At 42.4% G+C, this 16,356-nt stretch overlaps 1 protein-coding gene across 3 annotated transcripts in view; it reads left to right on the forward strand.

The window, feature by feature from the left end:
- The window catches only part of lzts2a (leucine zipper, putative tumor suppressor 2a), a 37,740-nt gene extending 21,384 nt beyond the window's left edge, over nt 1-16,356 (forward strand). For all 3 annotated transcript variants that reach the window (XM_034899188.1, XM_034899191.1, XM_034899189.1), the window contains 7 exons: nt 8,760-9,404; nt 11,749-12,411; nt 12,555-12,677; nt 12,863-13,009; nt 13,319-13,834; nt 14,081-14,185; nt 14,342-16,356. In XM_034899188.1, coding sequence (XP_034755079.1) covers nt 8,793-9,404; nt 11,749-12,411; nt 12,555-12,677; nt 12,863-13,009; nt 13,319-13,834; nt 14,081-14,185; nt 14,342-14,524 — 2,349 coding nt within the window. In that variant the 5' untranslated portion in view covers nt 8,760-8,792 and the 3' untranslated portion in view covers nt 14,525-16,356. The remainder of the gene's footprint in view (nt 1-8,759; nt 9,405-11,748; nt 12,412-12,554; nt 12,678-12,862; nt 13,010-13,318; nt 13,835-14,080; nt 14,186-14,341) is intronic.

A 16,356-nucleotide genomic window follows, 5' to 3' on the forward strand; every position in this document is an offset into this window, starting at 1 on the left:
TGTTGTGCCAGGTATTTATGTAAAGCCTTGATTAAAGAAGCATGGTGGAAAACTGAAGGAGGGAGGCTGAGAAAAAGAGAGAAACACAGGAAGACCAAGAGACGGCAAGAGATTAGACGTCGGCCAGGCTTCTGTTCATTTTGCTGAATGTGTGTTTTCCACGCCTGTCTGTGTCCTCCCCTCCATCTTTCTTCAGATTACAGAGGCATGGACAGTGTGTCTGAATACGTTGTCTGCACAGTCTCTGTCAACACTTCTTTGCCATCTCAGATATTTTTTCAGATGAGTGGAAGTGAATTATACATCGAGGCTGGCACAGTTAAAGTGACACTGCTTATGTAATAGCTGCTGGGAAACTCATTTGCCTGGCTGTATTTAGTGGCTCTGTGTGTGTGTGTGCGTGTGTGTGTGTGAGTGCGTGCATGTGCGCGCGCATGGTGTGTTATATTCCGTGATTTCACCCTAAAGCTGTGACACCTTTTTTAAGCATATGCTGTGGCATACTTCTCCTCAGTGAAGTCTTGTTGTAAGTAAACCGCTCTCCTACACTCAAAGCTCACATCATCCTTACTCACTCACATTATTGTCAGTCAAAGTGCTGTTACTTTAAGTGGGAGATAACAGGCCCCTCTCTGCTCTCTGCCCTCTGTTAAACTGAAACAATGACCTTCCACTGTTCATACAGCCAAAGCGCAGGAGGGGGGGGGAGGGAAGTTTAGGAGGGAAAACTTTACTCTTCACTCCAGATTTGGGACAATGAGAAGTCTGAACAGCCTGAGGACCTGGATTTTCAAAAATATACTCTAGTAAGCACCGTGCTTAAGACACAATTACACGCATTGATAAGAGATCAGAGCTGTCCCAGTTATTTTATTAAGTATATTAATAGTCTGTGAGAAAAGGCTGAACTGGCCATTATTGATCCTGACAAACAGAAGTCCACTGGCCACACTAATCCCTGTGTCTCTACCACTGGCATTCTTGGTATTTCCAGTGTCTGCGGGTCTGACCACTGACGGCCGCTGGATAACTGTCAGTGGCTGGAAAACCTCCTGGAAAATTTGGAGAGGACCAGGAATGTCAGCCATCTTCCTTTTTTCCCATACTCTTACCTCAATTTCTTTCTATGCCAGCTAGTAAACAAGCACTCTTCGGCTTGAGCCCTTTGTCAGACTGGGGATGGAAACTGTTACAAGTATTAAGTACTGTAAGCTAGAATAACATGTCTAGTAAGATTCTTAATCTTATATACTTTTTACTTCTTTAGACACTTCCTGATTTTACTTTATAAATGAATAGTTTTGTAGTCACAGTGAACTAGCAGAGACTCCAGGATGTCACTGCTCCCAGCCAAGAATTAGATAAGGCACATAACTCCCCATAGAATCACAACAAAATAGTACATATTAATCAGTTGTCTTTAGAGATGCTGGTAAGTGGATTTTGTTACCTTTGGACAGTACCAGGCTAGCTGTTTCCCATCTCTTTGCTATGCTAAGCTAACCGGCTGCTGGCCGTAGCTTCATATTTAGCGTACAGACATCATAGTGGTATCAATTTTGTCATCTAACTCTTGGGAATAAGGCTATTTCCCGAAATCTTAAAAAATAGTCTTTTGTTAAATGAAAAGAAGTATTGCGTAGAAAAGCATTTGATACAGTTTTTCGCTTTCAACAAAAAAGAGATGACCGCTCTACTTTTAATGTATAAGTACAGTACATAAAGCATGACGTAGCTCGATGTGGGCACGGACATGTGATTTGTCATACAGTAAAGATTTTACTTTGAAAAAATGCAAGTATTTTAGTCAAGTAGTGCTCTCTGTGAAGAAACTCATTTTAAACTGGACCCATAAATAAGGATGTGATTGGCAGTTTGTGTCCCCAAATGACCATTGTGTTTTTTCACAAGGCTGTGTTGCTACTTCCATGTCCTCGACGTCTACTGCATCCCATTTCAATAGATTGCTGGCTGCTTTCTTTGTCAACCCCCACAGGGACTTAGTGAGTCTCTGCAGTTAAATGTGTGTGTGATAGAGAAAACAATCTAGGCTTCAGTCACCCCACTCTCCGGCAGCCTCTCACGTCCGAATTGAGGCCAGATGCTTTGAGATGCTTAAGAGCCAACTGTGCTGTCAAACTGACGGACACACACATACACACATACACACACACACAAAACTTGCATACTCTTTCACCTTTTTATTTAGTCTTTCTTCTTTCCTTTCTTCTTGTCTGTCTATCTCATGTTGCCCCATGCATGAAAAATGTGGGTCTCTGCTGCCATCGCAACACTTCCAAACAGGGGGAGAAGCTAAAGTCTATAACAGCAACAACTTGATGTAAAAGAATAGAAGGGGAGAAAACTCAACTTTTGGAGGACCTGTTGACCACACAATTTTTCACTGTCTAGAAACCTCATTTCTCCACAGAGAAAACCTGAACTCACAACTTTTGTTAAGCTACAATATCAACCATGTTACTTTGCCATTGAGGACAATATTGTTCTGGTTTGTGTGAAAAGAGTCTTGGCAGTGAGACGATGAGTTAATGAGGACTGAGTAGGTTTGCTTGCATTCAGCGATCTAAAACACACACACACACACACACACACACACACACACACACTGCAAGACCTTAAAGCCAAGCCATGTGGGGGTAGGTGACAGTGAGCGACCACTCAGACTGATAGTCATTGTGTTGGAATGAAGGCATATTATAACCTCAGGTCTTCTGGCAAAACATGAAAAGACTTCAGCTCATTTTACAGTGGAGTCGGCTGACTTCATTCCAATACTATTTTCTTGCCCGTTTGAAGTTTTATTGTGGACTTTCAGTGAGTAGATGCGTGACAAATAAATGGGAGAGTAGATTAGGTGTGGAGTGATTGCCTTGCTAAGCTATTGTGTGTCAGTGTGTTGCTGCCTTGCCTGTACTTGTGGATTTTCTTTTGTTAGACGCCATCAAGGATTATTGTGACTCACCTAGCCTGTTGAGAGAGTGAGAAAGACAGATTTCTCTAGCTCATTCTCTCTGTCTGCCTTTCTTACTCTCTATCCACTGGAATCACTGGTCTCAGGATTAATCAAGGCCACCCAAGCTTTGTATACCAAAGTGGAATGTTTGCTGCTGGTCCGAATAAGCTTTCAACTAAACAACCCACTCCTGTTAAGATGTTGTAACATCCAGCTTTATTATGGAAGTGTTTTAGGGCACCACCAACTATTGTTTTGTGATCAGTTGATAAATTCAATTTTAAATAAAGAATTATAATTTTTTATGAATGGTTTTTATTAAGGCTTGCATACTGATACTTTTGCCCTTGTCCATACAGTGCCCTCTATGATCTGACCATTTTTAGACTTTCCACCTGTTGCTTTTGCCTTCACACTGGCTTTGCCTTTGGTTAGTCACGCTGTGGTGTTGTTGTTGAGGAAGAAGGGGCAGATGAAAAAAGCGAGCTGCAAAGACCAGTGAGCAGGGAGTCGTAGGAGAGGGGGGATGGAAAAAGAAAGAGTGGCAGGAGAGCAGTGAAGCAAAAATCTAGCACAAGAGGTAAGGAAAAGGGGTGAAGTAGTCAACATGAAAGAGGGGATGGAGGAAGGCGTTGGAAGACCCTAAAAACATGGCAGTTGGTCAAGAGGTCAGCCATTACCAACAGAAAAAGCTGCACTTATCCATATTTTTAAATTAAGAAAGGACCAAATGGCTCAAGGTAGTATTAATAAGTATTACCCAACATGTGTTATAGCATCTTTCAGCCCATTATTTAGGGTATATTACCTGCAATTTTTATGTTTTGGTTCCCTCTCACCGCTCCCATGGCATTGTTTTCACACAAAGCTGTTTTTCAGTGAAAAAGCTTTAAAGCAGTGCTGTACACCTGCCCAGCACCAAACAGCAAAACGACAAATTTCACAGCTAGCTGGTGAACATTTTGGTGCATTTAGTAGCTAAAGGAACAGATCTGAAAGGAGAGTGGGACATATATGGGTTGGGGAGGCTCCACACTACACCAAATGAAAGCTAATGTTGCTCCTTGTCTGCTGGATATGTAATTAAGCAACGGTTTTCTAACATTCTTGCCATATCAAGTTAATAAGGTGATAATTTGTCAATGTTATGTGCCAAAAATGCAGGTTAAAGTCAGACAGATGAACAGAAAATTGAGAGTTTCAGTTGAGTAATCATTTAAAGCTATTCATTGAGTAGGAATGTCAAACGTTTGCAGGTTCCAGCTTCTACAATCTTAAAAGCCAGCTCACTGGAAACTTTTCCTTTTTTGTGGATCGAAACCAAGCGTGAGTACAATGGCTAGCACCACACGTTGCTAGTATGTACATTATTCACGTTTTAACAGCTGCTGCCTTTCTCGACTGTACATCTCATGACAATACGCACCAATAACCTCCCCTCAAGGACTGAGGATGCTTCAGCATGCTTGCTTTTCACAGTGATCGCTCACATCAGCTGAAACTAGCCAAAAGGCCACAGTGTGCTCTTTGTCTCTTATCGTTACAATATCTGAAAGAGAGAAAAGGACATAAGTACTGGGTTCAGTGCTCAGCAGTAGAGACTATGATTTAGATAGGAAATTATGTCTGCTTTCAAATTTTATTTTATTTTTCAGAGGTCTTGAGGTGGTCAGACTTTGGTGTCTGTGTGCTGGCCAAATAATGTCCAAACAGGATTATAGTTGCCTGGTGTTCCCAAGAGCTCAGGCCTCTTTGGAGCCTCTCTTTGGGCTACCTGGTATTGGAATTCCCTTAAACCCTCAACCATCTCCCCCACCCAGTCTGCCTTTGTGTTCTCGCCCCTAAACCCACTTCTCTTTTTTCCTTCCTTATTCTTGCTTTTCTAACTGTGTCCTGAGCCCAGCAGAGTCTCCGGAACAGCTTGGAGGTTGCGTGTGATAATAAGAGGCTATCTTCAGCTGCGGAATAATGGGCTTCCTCTCCTGGGTAATACTGGCGTTATGAACAGACTTATCATAACGGGATTATTTCCTCGTCACAGACCCCACTTCTCGATCTTGTTAGAGACCTACCTGGGAAACTCTTTCTTCTGTCAGTCCTACTCTTACTCATCCTGGGCCAGTTGGTGGCATGTGGAGGATAAACTCTCACAACCACTTGGCGTATTTCCAGTTCTTGTCAGAAGCGGTGAGGTTGCATTTAATCTATTCAGCATCATTTAATAGTTTTAGAGAGGTGTAAAGTGGCCACGGGTTGACCCTGTAATAACTGGCTGAAAAACTATTGGAGTTTATTTTTAAATGCTGAATAAAATGCCTCGCTGACAGAAACGCCTCATAAAAGACTATCAGATGATTTCAGGCACTTGAGATCTTTTCTATTTTTAGTGACACTGTTTTTTCTCTACCTGTCTTGTGCTGCTGAGAGCAGAGGAGGATGTTTGTAATGAGGAAAGTAGGAGGAAGCGTTGAGGGCAGGAGGACGGATGCTAAAAGTATTTTCACTTTGTCACAGGAATGCAGCCAAGAAGAAGGCGAGGAGAAGAGTGCATCAATAACTTTAAGAAACAACCAGTGAGCAACATCAGACGGGTAAATTAGCTTTTGGGATTTGTTGCCCGAGTAGCCAGAACAAAACCAGCCCCTTGGAGGTCACAGGGGTGGGAGGGTAGAATCAAACCAGCTCCCCTCTACTCATCAGGGGGTCACAGGGTTAGGGCTGAGGGCGGTCACGGTTGACGGTCTCAGGGGGTTGTATATTTTATTATCCCTGCCTGAGAGGTCCTTGTCAGGGCTGTGAGTGAAGAAGAGGTGGGCACGGCTGGATAATAGGTGAAAGGAGGTTGTGAGGCGTGATTATTTTGGCATGGGAAGAGATCACATACCACACATATCTTAATCCCTTTACTCATGTGTACTAATGAATTCTGTCTCCTCTCGTTCCCCCTCTCTTCCTGTCACACACTCACAGACGTGCTCACAGTTAGTCAATATGTAGCCACTGTCAACTGCCAGGAATTGAGCCACCCTGCTGATCATAAGCAAATAAATGAACCAACCCTATAATGTTGTCCCTCAATTTCCATGTAGTACTGGATCAGACATTTTTCAGGCCCGACAGAGTGTGTGCAGGCGTGCTTGCGTGCGTGTGTCAGTCTGTATGATTGTGTTTTTCCTGTGCACAGACATAGGTGCCGTGGATTATTCCACTTGGTCAGACGGATTTGGACTTGGCATGACAAACTGAGGATATGTGTCCCCTCTCTGTGCCCCTGGGAGACTAACACTGATAATACTATCTGCAAATAGAAGACTGAATCGGCTGCCACTTATTGTGTTAATACTTTGTATCCATGTTTCTTATCCTAAAAATACTCCATTGACCAAGTGAGGCTATTATTCCTTTCTTTAAAGATGTTTTGATAGATGGATGAGCACTGTGATCATCAAACAGGGAAGCAACTAGAAGTAATACACGGAAGACTGCTCACCATGTCAGACACAGACATTCAGGAAAATCACAGAGCAGATGCTGATGACTGGGACGCATTATCTCTCTGTCTGTCATCCTCAGTTTCCAATCCAATCCAACTTTATTTGTTAAGCGCTTTAAAAACAAACAAAGTTGACCAAAGTGCTGTACAGAAAATTACAAAAAATACATAACATAACATTACAACATGAGTAAAAATAATAGCTACTCAATAAAAGGCAATTCAACTAAATAATTAAATTAAGTAAATGATGTTGACTTCTTACTAGGTGTCAAAGGCCACATAGAAGAGGTGGGTTTTAAGACAAAGAAGAGGCCCGTTTAATGTGCAGAGGCATATCATTTGACATTTTAGGAGCCGACACCGCAAAAGCGTGGTCCCCTGTGATCATGTGAATTGAGAGAGCGTGTCTGTATGTAAGGGTGTATAAGCTCAGCGAGGTGGTGCGGGGCAAGACCATTCAAGGCTTTAAAAGCAAATAAAATAATTTTAAAATGGATCCTAAATTGAATGGGCAGCCATTGGAGTGAGGCTAAAATGGGGTATGTGTGCTAATGTTTACGTGCCAGTTAAAAGACGTGCAACAGCATTCTGTACCATCTGGAGACGGGCGATCGTTTTAACTAAATACAACCTTCTTTTTTTCCCTCCTCCTGCCTTGTTAATGACAATGACAATTATCAATTACCAGAGACTGAGTGGCTGTATAATGAGTGTTGCAAGTGGCAACCAGCCTAAAATCAACAAATAAGTTACTATAAAGTAAATGTGTCACATTTTAATAATACAAATATAAAAGATAAGGCATTAAATTGTTTTTAATTTGAACAATTTATGAATAATGATGAAATGGTTTGTCTTATAATTCAAGGCTGACATAAAAGCTATTTACCACACAATGAGTCACATTCACATATTTTTAACACGTAAATGATAAGAAGCTAAGCACAAATCACATTAACGACTGTTGGCACCCTGCAAAAAAACATGGTAATTTTGTTTCTAGTTTAGTCAAAGCATACTACATCTACAGTAGGAAAAGCAAATGTAGAAATAATAAAATTATAATTGGCGGATTTCCATTTAACTGTCTGGTGGGGTCTGGTAATGTGCATGCTGTCTCACTGTCATGGATTACTGGGACACTTAGAATAGAACAGAGCCGTTGTCAATGTTATAACACCTATGCTTGACCTGTTATGACAAGTCAAAATGTCTGCTGTTACTCTTGTTTTCTGCTAAACTTGCAAGAGAAAACAGATTAAAACATTGTAGTGGTATTTTTTTTCAGTTAAATGAAAGTGTTAATAATCTATCTTTTTAGGTGAGTTAGCACCTTGGAACACCAGTGCTTTGAGCTAAATGCTAATGTTTACATGTTAACATAGTGATGTTTTGCAGATATATATTTAACTTAATTAGATTTGTGTCAACTACAGGACTATCTCAGGCTACAATGTTGTTTAAAAAAACAAAAAAACAAAAAAACGGAACTTTACATAAATAAACACACTGAGGGAACAACTGCCAAACTATTAAGCAAAAAAGGCATTTTGACTTTTCATAGTAGGAAAAGCACAGGTGTTACCAATCACATTAACGATGGTTCTGTTCTTTTCTGTTTCCCAGTGAGCGTGAGCCAGCATGCAAAATACAGCCCCCTGAAACTAAACAAGTTAAATGGAATTTAGTCATCATGAATTTCATTATTTGTATCGTGCTCCTCCTACTCTGACAAGCTAAAATATATTCTGTCAAAAATACCTATTGTCTATAAAAACTGCATTACTACAGGTAGCAGACATTTTTACACAAGTGTAATTGATAATTAAACTGCCTGCACATTTCTTTCACTGCTGACATTTCAGTCATTGTTGTTGCTAAACTCTGGTGAACTATTTTAAAGATAATTTGCCTGTAGGTGTTTCATTATATCATCACTGTACTGGAGTTTTTACTTCCACACAGTAAAGTGCAGTCTTTGCTGGTTTCTAGTGCCAACACTGTTGGTGTGTTTTGTGATTTCTGAGTTTACACCAAATTATTGCATCATAAGTCACTCAGGAGGCAGAAATAAATTATTTGGGAGAATTGCATTACATTTTAGTGGGCTAAAGGGCCATAAACGTGGTTGTGGCGTCATTCAGTCAGAAGAATGTATTATTTCCTATAAATATCAAAGGAAAAACCGTGTATGCATGAGTACAACTCTCCAACAGAGCATGTGTAATAGTCACATCTGTTACACCTCTTGTATGAATACATTCTTTTCCTTACTTTCTCTCTCATCAGAGTGTGTGGTGTGTCTGACGCCGTCGGGGTGCCATGGCTCTGGTTCATGCATTACCTGTGACCGTGACTGACCACCCCAATCCAGGTCTTGACGTCCAGCCGCTATCATCCCACTCCCCCTCAGGCCCCTGCCCTGACCCCTGTGGGCCCTGCAGTTCCAGAACAGCCATGGGTTCTGTCAGCAGCCTCATATCAGGCCGGACGTATCAGGAGAGACACTGCCGGGCCGCCAGCGAATTCACCACCAAGTCACGCCGCTCCACGCCCGCAACTAGCTGCTTCCGGCTCCAGGATAACACACTGCGCAGTGGGAGCTCCCTGGAGCACCTGCTGGTTATCAGTAGCCAAACACTTCCCCAGGCCGAGGTTCTGCCTCCACCGCTGCCCACCAAGAAGCAACCCCGGCCGGGTAACTCCACGGGGCCGAGCAGTGGAATGGTGGCTGTAGCAGTAGGTGGTGGCACTAATGGGAATTTGGGGTATGTGAGCGACAAGGTGGTGGTTGGAGACTGGAACGACAACCTGGTGCTATCAGCTGCAAGCCCCTGCAGTGACTCGGAGGATCAAAAAGACAACAGGACTCTGAATGGCAACATTGGAGGGCCTCCTCCCAAACTCATCCCAGTGTCCGGACAGTTAGAAAAGGTAAGAGGAGTAGATTGTAAAGCCAGACCAATAAACCAGGCAGTCAGCTATATTTAGCTTGGGCTATAACAAGAACCTGCAGTACAAAAATGCAATTTACATAGTTTTATCCACCAGAGAGCACTGACTAGTTGATTTTTTTCTTAGTCAAAATAAAATTTTAAAAAAGGATTTGTTTAGTTTTTAAGGTAAAAAAAAAAAGTATCGGCCTCAAAAATTCAGTATCACTCTATAGCGGATTTTGGTATATTTACAAGAGCCCGACCAATACATCGCCATGGCCAATATAATAGTTGTTGCATAAAGATGGCTTCATGGTGTAGCGTAAAAGTTTATTCTTGACCTTGAAAAGCATTGTTTGACAAAATCATCCTAACTCAATGTCCAACTTACTCGAATTTTAGGAAGCTATTAAACCGGTAATAAAGTAACCTGTGGTGTTGAAATAAAAATTTGGCATTGAAACAACAAATATTGGCACTGCAAACTGTTGAACTGATATATAAAATACAAACATCAAAAAGGAATAATCTCACAATCCTATGATATTATTTCACTTTGACATTTGTTTGCATCATGATAGGTTTTTCAATGTCAATCTACATTTTTTCTTGAAGTCTGTGTCTTTTCAGTGGCAGTTTTTTTTTTTTACGCTGTCAAGATATTTACAATGTCACTGGTTTTCAGTTTCAACTTTCTGTCACTGTTTTGGCGTAGGGAGGAGGGGCCTGAAGAGAACAAAGAGGGCAGGGTTTACAAGTAATTTACATAGGCTACTGGCAAGAGACTGCACCTCCATAGGAATACTTCCAGATGTGTTAAAACCGCATATCTGCAATGTTTTCCTCAACTTCACCTGGAACCTCCAAGTCTCAAGTAAGTCTGTTTATCTCTGACATTTTTTCACATAGAAGGTTTCTAGGCAAATCACACACTCGCTAAACACATTCACTGACATTAAAAGTTAACATTAAACCAGCCTGCTTCTATGTGAAAAAATTGAAGGATTCCTGTTGAGGTGCAGTCTCTCGCCAGCAGCCTATGTTTACCCACAAGCCACGCCCTCTTTGTCCCTTCCTTCAGGCCCCTCCTCCCTACGCCAAAACAGTGACAGAAAGTTGAAACTGAAAACCAGTGACATTGTGAAAATCTTGACAGCGTAAAAAAATAAACTGTCACTGAAAAGACACAGACTTTAAGAAAAAATGTAGATTGACATTGAAAAATCTATTCAAACAAATGTTTGGGAAATAATATCATAGGATTGTGAGATTATTACTTTTTGATGTTTGTATTTTATATATCAGTTCAACAGTTTTCAGTGCTGATATTTGCTGTTTCAATGCCAAATTTTATTTTCAATACCACAGGTTACTGTCACTGTTCTAGCTCCATATTAAACCACGTCACGTCTTCTGAGCTAACTCAGTTTACTTAAAGGTTCAGTGTGTTGGAATTTCTCCCATCTAGCATTGAGATCATATATTGCAATCAACTTTCTCGCACCACGCAGTTCAAATTACGTATTACAGCTATGGTAGCCTGGTAGCCTTTTGCTTTTTTCAATATCCTTTTCTTTTTCTGGGCGAAGAAGAACACTCCTCTTCCTGAAACTTTGATTTTGAATACATGCCTGATGCGGAGTGGCATTCGGGAAGGGCGGGAATTTTCTCGGTGGGCCGGTAGTGTTTCAAGGCCCCTCCAGCCAGTCTGATCGCCCTGTCTGGTAGCTTGAACTTTAAACACTCTGTGAGATGCTGCTGAAATCTCTCAAAAAAGCAAGTGTGCTTTTTCTTCAGCATGTGCTGGCATGTTTTACAGCAGATTACCTCAGCAGTCTAATCGGCTATTTAGTTTCATCGATCCAGAGAAAAGCTTAATTACTGGCCTGACAGGCTCTGATTGATCATTTGACAGCTACTCACCTTGCAGACACATCATGACCAATGTCTGAGCTCACTAACATTCACTGAAGTATTTAGTGAACCCTGGGGAAGATTGTTAAAAAAAATGCTTACAGAACATGAGCTTTTACACCCCTCTCTCTTTGTCTCGCCTATTCCTCCACTCTTCTCCCTCCTCTTTGTTTTTCTGCCCTTTAATCAGATTGTCTCTATCCTCTCCCTCTCTTGCTGTCTCTCTATGTCTTAAATGATGGAAAAAAATTGCTTAATGAAGCCCATGAATATCAATCAAACCAATTAAACTAATCAGAGCCTGGAGGGGTGACCTGCCAGCATATCACTCACCCTTCTCTAATGAGTTTTATTCAGCCATTGCTAATTAGCACAGCTTAGCTTTTATCAATCACTAATGCTGTGTTTTTATAATTATGTACTTTCAGAACATGGAGAAAGTGCTGATCCGTCCTACAGCGTTCAAACCTGTCATTCCCAAGAACCGCCACTCTGTCCTGTACTTGTCACCACGCCCAGGGGGCAGCAGTCTGTCTGAGAGCCAGGCCAGCCTCAACCTCCTGCTGCCCCTCGGGGGATCCAGCAGCACCAGCGGCACAAATATCATTGGAGGGAGCGGCAGTTCCAGCACTGAAGGAAAACGCAACTCCTACAGCGGAGGTCGCAATGCTCAGAGCAGCCAGTCCTGCTCCATGTCAGATTCAGGGAGGAACTCCCTCTCCAGCCTCCCTACTCACAGCAGCACAGGCTACAGTCTGGCACCCAGTGAAGGCTCAAGCCTCGGATCTGGCTCCGGGGGCCAGATTGAGCCCGTGCCAGGCCTGGTCCGAAACACTTCAGCTCCAAGTGGGAACCACGGCCATACAAACTCAGATAGTGGACGTTCCTCATCCAGCAAGAGCACAGGATCAGGGTCGCTAAGTGGGCGCGGGCAGCCCTTGTCGGACAGCGGGTCCTGTGGCCACTCGCCGCCACCTGTGGAGGGCTACGAGGCGGTGGTGAGGGAGCTGGAGGAGAAGCTGAGGGAACGAGACCTGGAGCTCCAGCAGCTCCGAGAAAATCTGGATGAGAATGAAGCTGCCATCTGCCAGGTGGGACATAAAGACACTACCCACACCCCACCACACCACACCACACTGACCAAACATTTCTTTAAACTTCAAATGAAGAACTTAAATATGATGTTAATACAGCTGAAACATTGACCTCTCATCCATGTCTGTTGTGGTGAAAGGTATATGAGGAGAAGCAGCGTCGCTGTGAAAAAGAGATGGAGGAGCTGAGACAGAGCTGTGCAACAAAGATGAAGCAGGCTTCTCAGAAGGCCCAGAGGGCACAGCAGGTGCTACAGTTACAGGTATGCTAAGTATATTATAATTTACACAGAGAGAGAGAGAGATGTTCAAATTATTGCTTTACTAGTCTTATGCTGTAGTTGAGTCTGGAGATTCTTTCTTTGATGGTGCATGTCTTATTCAAGATCGACATATCTGTTTCAGCATGTAAGGCAGTTGTAAAATAGGAATTCATGTGTGTCATCAGGTATTTCAACTACAGCAAGAAAAAAAGAAGCTGCAGGAGGACTTCTCCTCTCTGCTGCAGGACAGAGAGATGCTGGAAAGGAGGTGTGCCACCATCCAGAGGGAACAGACCCAGCTGGGGCCACGTCTGGAAGAGACAAAGTGGGAGGTGAGTACTGTAAGAGTCAGACACTGGAGAGGTGTTAGGTCAGGGTGATTAAAGTGATTAAAAGTGCCCTGTAAACTGTGATGTCCCTCATTGAAGTATGCCAGGGAATTTTGCTTACTAATAAAAACATCCAACAAAAGTCCGAGGTGACACCCAGTAGACACACTAGTAAATTTACCTCATTAGCTTATGACCTTGAAAGTAAATGAGGTTTATGGAACAAGAGAGCCAATCCACAATGTAACTTTTTTATCTGCCATAAGAGACAATTCACCTCTCTTTCTATCTTGCTTTCCCTTGACCCTTCAGGTATGTCAGAAGTCAGGAGAGATCTCCCTCCTGAAGCAGCAGCTAAAGGAGATCCAGTCAGAACTCAGCCAGAAGGCTGGAGACATTGTGGTGCTAAAGGCCCAGCTGAGAGAAGCCCGTTCTGAACTGCAAGCCAGCCAGGCTCGATCCCACGAGGCCGGGACGGCCCTGCGGACGCGATCTCTGGAGCTAGAAGTCTGTGAGAATGAACTCCAGAGGCGCAAGAGTGAAGCTGAGCTGCTCCGGGAGAAAGTGGGCCGTTTGGAAGAGGAGTCTGCCCGCCTCCGTGACACTCTGTCCAATCACAGTGGACACTCTCTACCTGGAAATCTAAGCATGAAGGGGCAGTGCATGAGCCTCTCACTCCAACAGGGTAGAGGTATGGCAGGGTGGAGGGGTCCCAGTCCTTCTTTGTATCGGGATACAGAGGAGACTCATGTGGTCTGGGGAGGGGACAGTGATGAAGCCAAGGCTCTGAGGCAGAATGCAGAAGCAGTGTTGGGATTCAGACAGCAGGTACAAGTTTTTCCTGCACCTTTTCTAGACATTAGTAACGGAAATGTCTTCAGTGTTTGGGAGGAAAATATTGTTCTTTTTACTCAACTGCATTTTGATCACACTTATAGTTATTACTTTGCAGAACAAAAATATGATTAGGGTATAAGATATGATTCATTGTTATATGATATAAATACACTACAAACTACAAAATGGTATATTAAGCAGTTAAAAGTGGCTCCACCATGACTTTTATTTTCACAGGTGGACAGGCTGAAGGCGGAACTCATGTACGAGAGGAGGACTAGTGAGGAGCAATTGTCACGGTTTGAGGATGAAAGGAGGGTGTGGCAGGAGGAGAAGGAAAAGGTAAAAAGGCGGAAGGAGGAAAAAAAAAGGTTTTAGTCTAATCGCTTGTTGATTGACTTTCAATCTGTCATTTTCACTCTTTGCTATACATGTCAATATAGTTTAATCTGATCCTACCTGCTGATTTACTTACTTACCGTACTTCCCTCCACCCAGGTAATCCGCTACCAGAAACAGCTGCAGCAGAACTACATCCAGATGTACCGTCGAAACCGGGACCTTGAACGAGTGATGAGGGAGCTGAGTCTGGAGCTGGAGAACAGGGACATGGAGGACTGTGAGGTTCACAGTGGCAGCAACAACATCCACTTTGAGGAAATCACTGCCACTGAAATCTAAAAACACACACATACACTTACACACTTACAGTAATATGTTAACAGAAACATGGAAACACAACTAACAAAAGACTCTGAGGATGTAAACCAAACATTGAACTCCAGGCCAAATACTGCACTCTTTTCAACATGGCTTTCCCTGGACCACTGAGCGAGAACTCGTCACTCTCAAAAGGGAGATCTCCCAATGTGCATTTTTACTACAATAAATCCCTATAAAGTGTCCCTTCCGGCGCTTTTAACAGGTTTTATTCCACTACAAAGCCAGCACAAAGACTTATTCCCTTCTGTGGGAGCAAAATCAGTGAAGAAAGTGTTTCTTCCTCAAACCACGTTCATATCAGGGTATCAATAATCGTCGGGGACGTAAAGCAAACATTTTTACTACAGGCACAGCAGTCTGTTTAAAGTGCAGTCACACCTTTCTTAGTAGCACACAAGGTTAAACACCAAGCCACCAGCATGCAGGTACTGATTCATCATGACAGCAGTCCCATCAACACCGCCACTACTGGCTATTACTGATGATCTCATCACCCCAACAGCTGCACTAGTCCTCCAAGTAAAGGCTGAAGGGAAAATAACACAAACTATTGCAACATCTGCCGATGCTCAGAGAATCAGCAGTTCATAAAAAGATGATAATATTTTTGTTCTTGTGCTCTATTTTCTCAGCAGAGTGTATTTGAAAAAGAATGTATTGTGACTGTTATCACTCCAGAGAAATGCAGTATAAATGGTCATCACTGACATTTAAAGAATCTGCTCACCAAGGCAAAAATTGTATCATTTTGCACAACATTTCGAGATCCACGTTCCTGTGGAGTAAATCATCAGACTTCAACAAACCAGTATTGACATTCACATGTGGACATCCTATTCTCTCATTCCCCAAACCACAAGGACACAGAAAACCAAATGCCTGAAGGTTAGCTGCTTATGTGTGTATGTGCTTATGTTTTCTAGACCACCAACAGTCATGCTGGTGCACTCGACCAATGTGTCAACTCATTCAGACAACGCAGCAAGCTCTGACATAAACATTTACATTTTTGAATTATGTAGCACTTGGAAGCACTTGGACGGTAGCATGGGTGATATTACCAGGATGCTGCTGATTCTCCTTTTCTCTTTCTATTTCTGCCTTCGTCGCTATGTCTGCTCTCTCTTTCCATCTCTGTCTCTGCTTCTTACTCAACTATTTTTATAACAGTCAGTATCAGGAAACTAAAAATGGAGCATATTTTTTCAGTTTGGTTGTCACAAGAGATTTAAGGCATGCTATGTCAGAGTTTCCGTTTATTCTTCTTTATTCCCATTAGTGCTCTTTATTTAGCTTTTGGCAGCCCAAAGCCAAAAAACACTTTTAAAGACTTCTAGTTTCCCCAAGACTATAATATTCACTGACTGCTATACAGGTAGCAAGACTGGCATCTCTGCATGTCTTTGTTATATCAGATTTCACTAGAAGCCAGTTCACATAGTGGTGAGATGAGAATTTTTCAGATCCAGTAGCTTCAGCTTTGAATGTCCTTATAGCAGGTTGGCCATTAAAGCCCTAAATATAAACCGAATGGGAGCATGTAAACATTTGAAGCTGTTTTCTCACAGTATATGCAGGGCTTTGTATAACACTGAGCATGGCGGGTGTCTTTGGGGAAAAAATAGTGGGCTGAGAACTTTTTATTTTAGAAAGAGTCTATATCAAGGAATAATAGTTAAATGGAAATCTATATAATGGAGGAGATGTTGTATATTTTTATATATATATCTATAGCACCTGAGGATATTTTGTTGTAGTACTGATATAAATGTAGGTTTAATATACAAAGT

Source organism: Etheostoma cragini, chromosome 17 (assembly GCF_013103735.1).
Source record: "Etheostoma cragini isolate CJK2018 chromosome 17, CSU_Ecrag_1.0, whole genome shotgun sequence".
NCBI lineage: Eukaryota > Metazoa > Chordata > Actinopteri > Perciformes > Percidae > Etheostoma > Etheostoma cragini.